Source organism: Chrysemys picta, chromosome 3 (assembly GCF_011386835.1).
Source record: "Chrysemys picta bellii isolate R12L10 chromosome 3, ASM1138683v2, whole genome shotgun sequence".
Taxonomy (NCBI): domain Eukaryota; kingdom Metazoa; phylum Chordata; order Testudines; family Emydidae; genus Chrysemys; species Chrysemys picta.
The window spans coordinates 130392688-130402736 of NC_088793.1; the positions used below are offsets into that span (position 1 = coordinate 130392688).

The window sequence follows — 10049 nt, forward strand, 5'->3', positions numbered from 1 at the left end:
ATGTTTGGAAGAATAGACTTATCTAGAGATGTTCTAACTAATATGGAAAAGATACTCGTTAGCAAAGTTGTAAAAAGTCAACAATTAAACTTCACCTGTTTCTACAGTGTGACATGGCTGTGAGAGCTGTCGGTATAACTTACAGCTTTGACTTTACAAAAGGGAATAATTTAAAGTATTGGAATTTTACTTACTCATGTAAAACACAATTTTAAATGGAAATGGGATCTCAAATTATTTAAAAAACTAAACGAGAGATGGGAAATGGTATATCAAATGACTGGCACTCTTTGTAAGGATATCTTATTCCTGTGCTTTGGCTTTGTTAAAATTAGCTTGAAGTGTCTAGTAATGTAGACATTTCTGGCCAAGCCTTGAATGTACTGATGGGATTTCTCACCCCCAGCCCCTCCGACTCATCTCCATACAATCTAACCACCTGTACCCAGTCATAATCCACAGATTATGCCAAGGGAGATGTCTCAATAGCTGTTACACTTAGTCAAGAAGATAAATTTGCTAAAGTTTATGTATACTATAGATTGCTGTTAGCTCTTGATCTACTCCAAAGACAGGATATTAGGAATTGGAATTAGGAATGTTCAATGTGTTCACTATGTCAGTATAAAATTTGAAAGGTCAAGATTATTGGGTTATTGTCCCTTTTCATGTGCTTGTTCATTCTATGCCAGGGGTAGGCAACCTATAGCATGCGAGCTGATTTTCAGTGGCACTCACACCAGGGTCCTGGCCACCACTCCGAGGGGCTCTGAATTTTATTTTAAATGAAGCTTCTTAAACATTTTAAAAACCTTATTTGCTTTACATATAATAGTTTAGTTATTATAGACTTATAGAAAGAGACCTTCTAAAAACGTTAAAATGCATTACTGGCACACGAAACCTTAAATTACAGTGAATAAATGAAGACTCGGCACAGCACTTCTGAAAGGTTGCTGACCCCTGTTTTGTGCAATCAAAACTCCCACTGATTCCTGTTAGAGATCTACTTCCATTAGGGCACATGGGGTCCAAAGTGTATATTACAAGAGTTGCACAGTTAAGATTTGGTATTTGCTCCTATTTCCAAGCTTTTCTGATAATCTATCCATTAAAATAAAGTAACAAAACTTTATGGTGAACACTTCTCTTATAGAACAGACTTCTCTCAAATAGTGGCACAGAGAAGAGGTCTTCATTTAGCGCTGCGTAATAGATCTAAAAAGATTACAATGAAGGGGAACAGTTACAATAGGTATAGACTACTACTTGTTCCTGCAAGAAAGTTTTCAGTTTTCAGCATGTGGCTAAATTAAATAGAGGAGAAAATGTTCTCAAATGTTTGGGGGGGAGGTAACACAAATTTTATAATTAAAGAATGTATTAAGCATTTCTTTCCTTGTATAGGATACAAATCATTTTAATGTCCAACCCTCACTTGTAAACATCACGAGTTTAAGAATAATGGAAAAGGGTGTGAAGTTGTGATTTGTAGCAAGACAAGTGGAAGAAATTGGACATTCCACTATGGAGATCAGTTTTATTCTTGCCCCGCTCTTATTGCTGGAATTTGAACTGACTTGTCGCTGTGGTGGCTGAACACTGAAAAAATAAATATTGGTTTAGCCCCTCGTGCCCATCCTATGTTACAATCCCAGAGAACGTATACAGGGGAAGTGGCCTTTTATGTGGAAAATTAATATTGCCACCGGGCTTTTGTCTATATTGAATTGCTATTTATCATACTTAGCTATAGTATCACTTTGAGATACCATGAGATTTGTTGTAGGAAAACCAAAATGGTATATGTCCAATAATTTTTTTTAACACTTACATTAAAAGGTCGTATCAATGCTTCCCCTGTTAATATTTTAAGCAGGGTTTGTGCCACCACATATGGATAACTGGAGTACAAATACATCTCTCATGAAATAACTAATCTGAGCATCTTTTTTGATATCTGATTACTGTGATTCCTTAAAATCCTCAGAAAAGGATTCTCTTTATGGAAAATTTATGTAGGTTCAGTTTTAGGCAACAGAGTTTGGAAGAATGAAGAGGAGAAAAAATTGCAGAGAAAAATCATTTTCCCCCTACAGCGTGCTTTACGACAGTAGCATGGCAGGAAGTGGAAATGGAAAGCGGCAGCAAAAAGACATAGGGTGCAGCCAGAGGTGAAGGGGAGAGCTGCCAGACTAGGAGTTGCATAGATTAAATGTTAGAGGAGAAGAAGAAGAAGTCAGCCATCCCCTGATAAACCTTACTGCTGTCTTGCAGCTGGGGAAATCCAACTGCAGAAAATGCCTTCTCCTTCATAGTGGTTCATGGTAGCACAGAGACTTCTCCCAGCACTTTTCTCTACTCCACATTTTAGTTTTTTTGTTTTTTGTTTTAGAAAAATTTTCCTTTGGCTACTCCTACCCTAATTTCGCCAAAGTCAGTTGTTACAAACCAGGCCTGCTTTCTTCATCTCCTTTACCTGATTCTTCCTTCTAAGTGTAACAGGAATTTCTAAAGAAAGTCTTTCACCTATGCCAAATAGAATCTCTGCTTATTCAGAGCCTGGCTAGATGAATAGTTAATTTCCCCTTATTTAACGATGGAGTAGCTTCATCCAGTCACAGGCAGCTTATCGGTAAGACTAATATACCTTTTTAAAACCCTTATGGATGAACTATTCTGAGTCACACATCAAGTCTGTATTCTAAGCCAATCAGAACTCAGCAGGTCAATAATGGATACAGTTCATAACTGCAATTGGAGTGCACCAGGATCCAACAGCTAGTGGTTAAATCTACATCAGACTTCTGGTATTAGAAATAGTCACTGGAATACATTTTCCCAGTACCAATATCTCTTCAGGGGCTTCTTTAACAGACATCCACCATTACGCTATGCATTTCTTTTTCATATGCATCTTTAAATCAGACCCAATAAAATCAGTGTGTTTTAAAGAGCTTGGTAATATGAAACTGATTTTTAAATGTAAGGTCAGATCCCATATAGGGCAAATGAAAGCATGACAGGCATTCAACATAAATAAATCATAATCTACTGTTTCCTTGTCAGCTTTAGATTTTCTTCTGTGCTAACTCCCCTTCTTACCTACACAACCTATTTTTCTAAATATTTTCCCCCTTTTATGACTATTCTTTGCTGGGATGAATACAATTCCTATTTATGGAGGAAGAATGGCCCCTTCCCTGATTTGGCAAAGAATTGTACAAGAATTGAATGGGTACTTAATACCATTCTATGATCCCTACCTTAAAATTTAATTACAAGCATTTTTTAAGGGTGCCTGGAAGTTACAAATGTCATCTCCTCAATAACTTTTGTGGTGGATGCAGAGAGGCCTTTGCTAATTACATATCTAGCTATCTTGCTGATTGCTGAAACGATCAGTAGGAAATGTCGGAGCAGTTTCCTCTTCCTAATTTTACAGAGAAATAACCTATAAAAGGATAGTTTATGGTGAGCTACAAACCCGAACACTTCTATCTTTGTCTTCCACAGAGAAAACACCTGTTGAGCATACAGATTCCTTCCAGCATGTGTGTACATTGTGTACTTTAGAAAAGTAGATGTTATCATTGCTCCAAGTGAGGCCGCTGCTCTCTTCCACTAACTTTTGGCATCACATCTGTCCTTCCTGGCCCGCTAAGCTGTCCATTTATTTCAATTCTCTCCATAAGCAGCTGCTGTGCTTCCTATCCTAACCGTAGTTGGACAACTACCAACTGTACTTCCAGCCTTCCCCAACCCAAAATGACCATTAAACCTCTACATGACCATAAGTAGATTCAAATCCCTGGAGAATTTTTTTTGTTAAATATATCTGAATATATCAGTGGTATAAATAGCATAAACAACAGCAGCCCCACTGTGCATGGGAGCTGTCCAACCTATACTGGCAACTAGCCAGAACGTGGATCTTTATCATCCTCTATATATAAAACTGATTTTGCACAGCATTTTTTATTATAGAAAGCTGCTGCTGCGCAAGAATTAATTTTTCTACCCCAAAATCTACAGTGATTTAAACAACAACAACATGTGTCCCCTTGCAACAGTCCTTTCCCCTGGGGTGGAGAATGCTAATTAGGAGGCAGCATCCACCGAGCTGTGTGTGTCTGACACAAACTGCCCACTTAAAGAGACCGTACACAAATGTGCGTGGCTCGCCATGGCGCTGTGCACTAGGCGGCCGGGACTGAAGCGTGGCTGTGCGCGCTGGGGAACTCGCAGGGGAAGTGACTTGCCAAAGGCAGGGCCGTAGCAGTGCTGTAGAGGTACCTGCCGCTTAGCTCCTGGGGGGCCGGTGTCCGAGCCCCTTGTCCCCCGGCCAGCCAAGGCTGATCGCCCCACGGCCCTGCTCTCAGCCCCTCTTCCTCGGGCCGAGCCGGGCTCGCCTCCCCCTGGCTGCCCCGAACCTGCGGCCGCTGCCGGGCCGGGGGCTCCCACCCGGGAGCCCTGCGCCGCTTTCTCCTTTCTGGGTATCGCGGGGTCGGGATTATTTCGGACACGAGCCCTCCCGGCCCCTTCCCCTGGCCCGAGGCGGGGGCCGGGGAGGGCCCGGCAGACGCTCCTTATACGGCCCGGCCTCTGGTCCCTGGGCCCGGGCCAGGAGCTCCTTCTTTGGGCAGCCCCGCGGCAGCGCAGGGGACCTGGGGGGCTCCGGCCGGGCCGGCCGGGCTCGCTCGCTGCCCAACACCCAAATATGGAGACAGACGGGGAGACATTCCTGCGGCCGGCGGGGGAGGCGGCGGCGGCGGCTCTATAAAGCCGGGCCGGGGCCGGGCAGCCCACCGAGCTGGAGAGCTGCGAGGAGCCTGAACCGGAGCAGAGAGCCAGGAGCCACCCGAGGTGAGCCGGGGGAGCCCAGCGGGGCGGGGCGGGGGCTGAGCCCGCAAAGCCCATTGAGCGCGGCGCGCCGCCAAACGCCCAGCCAGGGCCCGAGACTAAACAGTGTCTGGGGAGCAGCCAAAGCGCAAACCCCCAGAGGCGGGAGCCTCCCCCGCTGCAGAGAGCGAGCGGGCCGGGCGGGCCCTCGTGCGGGGGAGGGGGGAATCGCGTCTATACGCGGGGGCACAGCTCGGATCGCTGGCGAGGCAGCGAGAGATTAGCGCGTCTTGCCTGGACGGCGGCCGATCTGCAGGGCAGCTCCTCGCAACTTCCCTGGAGCCGAGCTGGCGTTGAGTGGAGGGAGAGAATGCTAGCAGGCACGCGTTACCTCTCTAGTAACTCGTTACTGATCGTGATGAACAGGGAAATAGTTTAAGTGGCACAGTACCATAGATGTGTACTATTTGGATTTTACTATTTGTACCATCCAAGATAGTACTTGAACTTGGGTGACTTTATTTTTACATCGCATCTTCTTAATTCCATCCAATTGAAACCAGCACGTTTATTGCTTCAAATTTTTAAAACCCTTAAATAACTATGTGAAAAGTAATTTCTTAAAGTTTACTCTCCTGCCTCTTCATCTCCAGTTTTTGCCACGTTATTGAATCAAAGTCCCTGGCTTTTATTTTAAAACTGTGGCTTACTATTGTTATCCTGATAAAGGTTTACAATTATTTCTCCTAAATACTCTTGGCAGCTATGACCTACTTTAACTTGTGTTCCAGATTGATGAGATTTTTAAATCAAATGGAAATGATTATAAGATTACAATTTTTACACCCCCCACAAATATAATTACTGTATGTATCTTAAGTGTATGTATTAAAACTACCAGATTAGTTGGTAACAATCTCTAAACTTGATAAAATGAGGATCAAGTAATAAATAATGCAGTTTATTGAGTATGTGGTGGATTAATTCTATTAGTTCTTTGAGCTAATTTACAATTTCCTATAACCCATACTGTGTGGAATAAAGATTTAAAATAGAGTTCTAAAATAGAAAGGAAGGCTGGATCTACTTTGAGTTTAAAATGTGATTTTTAATTAACCACTTTAAAGTAGAATAGAAGTTTTTGTTTTAAATCAAACCCTTTGAGATGTCCATTGGACCTTGCAGCCCCATTCTGAAGCCATGCCCCACTTCACCCCTCACCTTCTGTGGGTGGGGGAGAGCCCGGCTCCTCTGGGACAGTATAATCATAGAATATCAGGGTTGAAAAGGACCTCAGGAGGTCATCTAGTCCAACCCCCTGCTCAAAGCAGGACCAACCCCAACTAAATCATCCCAGCCAGGGCTTTGTCAAGCCTGACCTTAAAAACTCCTAAGGAAGGAGATTCCACCAGCTCCCTAGGGAACCCATTCCAGTGCTTCACCACTCTCCTAGTGATAAAGTGGATCATGAGTGGTGAGACTACTGCTGTGTTGCATTGTCTCCTGTCCGCTCTTATGGTGGTTTGATTTTCTTGCCATTCCCCAGAAAGCCGACACCATGTGTGATGAGGATGAGACCACCGCGCTCGTATGCGACAATGGCTCTGGCCTGGTGAAGGCTGGCTTCGCCGGGGATGATGCTCCCAGGGCTGTGTTCCCCTCCATCGTGGGCCGCCCTCGCCATCAGGTACGATGCCCTGTCTTCTAGCCCTGCCAGGACTGCAGCTTCACAGAGGTAGTGCTTAAAAACCATCCCCTGCTTTCTGGGGAAAGTCCCTAATCACTTGGGAGGGGCTGACCCCCACCTCCATAATGGGATTGAGTAATTTATATGCCGGCTGTGCTACAACTGCCTGCTGTCACACCAGCTGTGACCCAATCACCCTTCCTCCCATCATGAGACTAGCTTATATATATATCAATGCCCCACAAATGTGCTGTTGTAGTACAGGTGTGCTCCATGCAGGCACACCTGTATTGCAATAGCTGCTCTTACAATGGGCTGGATTTGCCCTAGCTGTGCCCTGTGACTTGGGAGCTTTCTCCTCTTCTGTCCTGAGCTGGCTGTCACTCCTCAGAGTGGATAGCGTGTGACTCTCTCCCTCCTTCCCTGGAGAGATGTTAAGCCCCCTAACCCCCTTTTGTTCCTCTCTAGGGTGTCATGGTGGGTATGGGTCAGAAAGACTCCTACGTGGGGGATGAAGCTCAGAGCAAGAGAGGTATCCTGACCCTGAAGTACCCCATTGAACACGGCATCATCACCAACTGGGATGACATGGAGAAGATCTGGCACCACACCTTCTACAACGAGCTGCGTGTGGCCCCCGAGGAGCACCCCACCCTGCTCACTGAGGCCCCCCTCAACCCCAAGGCCAACCGTGAAAAGATGACCCAGATCATGTTTGAGACCTTCAATGTGCCCGCCATGTATGTGGCCATCCAGGCTGTTTTGTCACTGTACGCCTCCGGCCGTACCACTGGTGAGTGAGAGTAATGGGCCTCCTCAGGGCCTCTAACAGCACCCACCCTCACCTGGGGGGCACCCACCTACCAGTAGAGGTGATCCCACCCTCACCCTGGGGCATCCACCCACCAGCATAGGTGTCGCCCACCTTGAGCCAGGCCAACACCCACCCTCACCTAGTGAGGGCACCCACCCACTGGCATAGACTCTCTGAGACATGAACCCCCCTGCCCTCAGAAGGTCCCCAATTCTGCGCTAGACTGATGTTGCCACTAGTAAAAACAAACTTTGCCTGCCCCTTCTCCATGAGGTCCTGCAGGGATTGCTCCTTCCCTTGTGACCATTTCCCAAGCCTTGCCTTGTGTCGGCCTAGCGAGGTGCTCAGTCTTACTTGCTCTCCCCCCCCGCAGGTATTGTGCTGGACTCCGGTGATGGTGTCACACACAACGTGCCCATCTATGAGGGGTACGCTCTGCCACATGCCATCATGCGCTTGGACTTGGCCGGTCGGGACCTCACTGACTACCTGATGAAGATCCTGACAGAGCGTGGCTACTCTTTCGTCACCACTGGTAAGTGGAGCCTGCCCACCGACCATCTCCTCTGATCGGCAGCACACAGCGGTCACACTCGAGGCTGACTTGTTTAACTTCCATGGGGATGGCCAAATCCTGCAACCCTGCACTCCTTTGTGTAACTAGGGATGACTCGTCACCTCTCAGTGCAATGGGCACTTGTACTTAGCTACTTGCCTGTTAATTGGTACAGGTTTGTACTTAATAGACACAACCTGAGCCTGGGGGACCTGGTGTATATTTGCTCAGTGTGGTCTTGTTTGATAGATTTAATATTAAACACAGGGATCTGTATCTGATGTTCCATGTTGAAAATCAAGGACCATGCTTTGATTTCCCACCCCCCCCTTCCATTCATATTGTTGTTTGACTCTGCACAATCTCCCCCAGAACCAGAAAACATGCAGGCACGCTCTTTTGGAGCCCCTGCCCGTTCCCCTTGACCTCTGGTTGTGCTGCTTTGCTCCTCTCTCTCCCATTCCAGCCTTCTAACATCTAATTTTTCCCTGTGACAGCTGAGCGTGAGATTGTGCGCGACATCAAGGAGAAGCTGTGCTATGTGGCTCTGGACTTCGAGAATGAGATGGCAACTGCAGCTTCCTCCTCCTCCCTGGAAAAGAGCTATGAATTGCCTGATGGGCAGGTCATCACTATTGGCAATGAACGTTTCCGTTGCCCAGAGACCCTCTTCCAGCCATCCTTCATTGGTATATAATCTCCTCTCTCCAAAAACATCCTTCCCTTCAGTGTTACTGATCCTTCTGCTTCACTGGTGAATTAAGTGCACTTACTTCTGTATTCCTTTGTCTCCTCATGTTACCAGGTATGGAATCTGCTGGTATTCATGAGACAACTTACAACAGCATCATGAAGTGCGATATTGACATCAGGAAGGACCTGTATGCTAACAATGTCATGTCTGGTGGTACCACCATGTACCCTGGTATTGCTGACCGCATGCAGAAGGAGATCACAGCTCTGGCTCCAAGCACAATGAAGATCAAGGTACATTTGACTATATGGATTATTGACTCTTATAATCAGATAAGACTCTTATTTTCAGACAAGTACAGTGGAATAAGATATAATACTTAACATTGCTGATCTTCAAAGCACTTTGCAAACTATCAGTTTGAATGGGTGCATCTAACTCTCCCTCTTTGGGAAATGCTATTCCACCTCACTTAACATGTTGTAAAGTTATGTGTAGTAATTCATAAATGTTTTCTGTGCCCATATATGGCTTGTTTACTGATCAGAGCTCTGCTTAATCTTGTAGATCATTGCACCACCTGAGCGTAAGTACTCTGTCTGGATTGGTGGCTCTATCCTGGCTTCCCTGTCTACCTTCCAGCAGATGTGGATCACGAAACAGGAATATGATGAAGCTGGCCCATCCATTGTCCACCGTAAATGCTTCTAAGCATGTTTACATGATCACTATGCTAACCACTCTCAGGATGACACTGTTGTAAGTTGTAGGTTGTTGAATACCTGCAACAGCCATGTAACTTTCTATTTTGTAACAATTTCTGTTACTGTTGCTGCAAACACTACGTGACACAGAGTGTATGTAAAGTGTACATAAATTAATTTATTTTATCTCGTTTTGTTTATTTTTAAAACCATGCCCTGTGGAAGGAAACCAAAAACTTCAAGAAGCATTAAATCATCAGTCATTCTGTCACGCCCCATTGGAGTTGGTTATGTCATGATTTATTTCCGTTCCTGGAGTTGAAGTCTCTGTACACATTCATCCTGTTCTTTAACTGGTTACAATTTAGGGAGAAAAAAGTTTTGACACTTTGACATAATGATGCAGGGTTATTTCACACAGTAGCAATGCTACATTAAACAAACACACTGGGTTATAGGAGGCCAGAGTGCTTCACAGTTAGTTTTCAAAATATATTAAAAAGGTCTGTGTTCTTTTTTTCAATTTAAATATGAATCTGAAACTGCTTTCTTGGTTCTGAGAAACACTTCAGTATTTATTATTTTTAGAATTTACATATCAATTGCTTTACACATGATCTGCCTACTCTGTGCTATTGTACCGGTACTGCCATATTCAAGTTCAGGTTAACATTTTCTGTGTAAAGCTCTTTTTCAAGGGATTACAGCCTGGGTCTAAAAAAACGTGGTCATAGCTGTAGAATGTGCCACAT

The 10049-nt window shown here is 45.0% G+C and overlaps 1 protein-coding gene across 1 annotated transcript; it reads left to right on the forward strand.

Moving 5' to 3' along the window:
- Positions 1 to 4167: 4167 nt before the first annotated feature.
- Positions 4168 to 9575, forward strand: ACTA1 (actin alpha 1, skeletal muscle). Its single transcript, XM_005291227.4, has 7 exons — positions 4168 to 4866; positions 6389 to 6529; positions 6998 to 7322; positions 7717 to 7878; positions 8397 to 8588; positions 8705 to 8886; positions 9161 to 9575. Exons 2-7 carry the CDS (start codon positions 6401 to 6403, stop codon positions 9302 to 9304), a joined length of 1134 nt encoding a protein of 377 aa, XP_005291284.1. The 5' UTR covers positions 4168 to 4866; positions 6389 to 6400; the 3' UTR covers positions 9305 to 9575.
- The last annotated feature ends 474 nt before the right edge of the window (positions 9576 to 10049 follow it).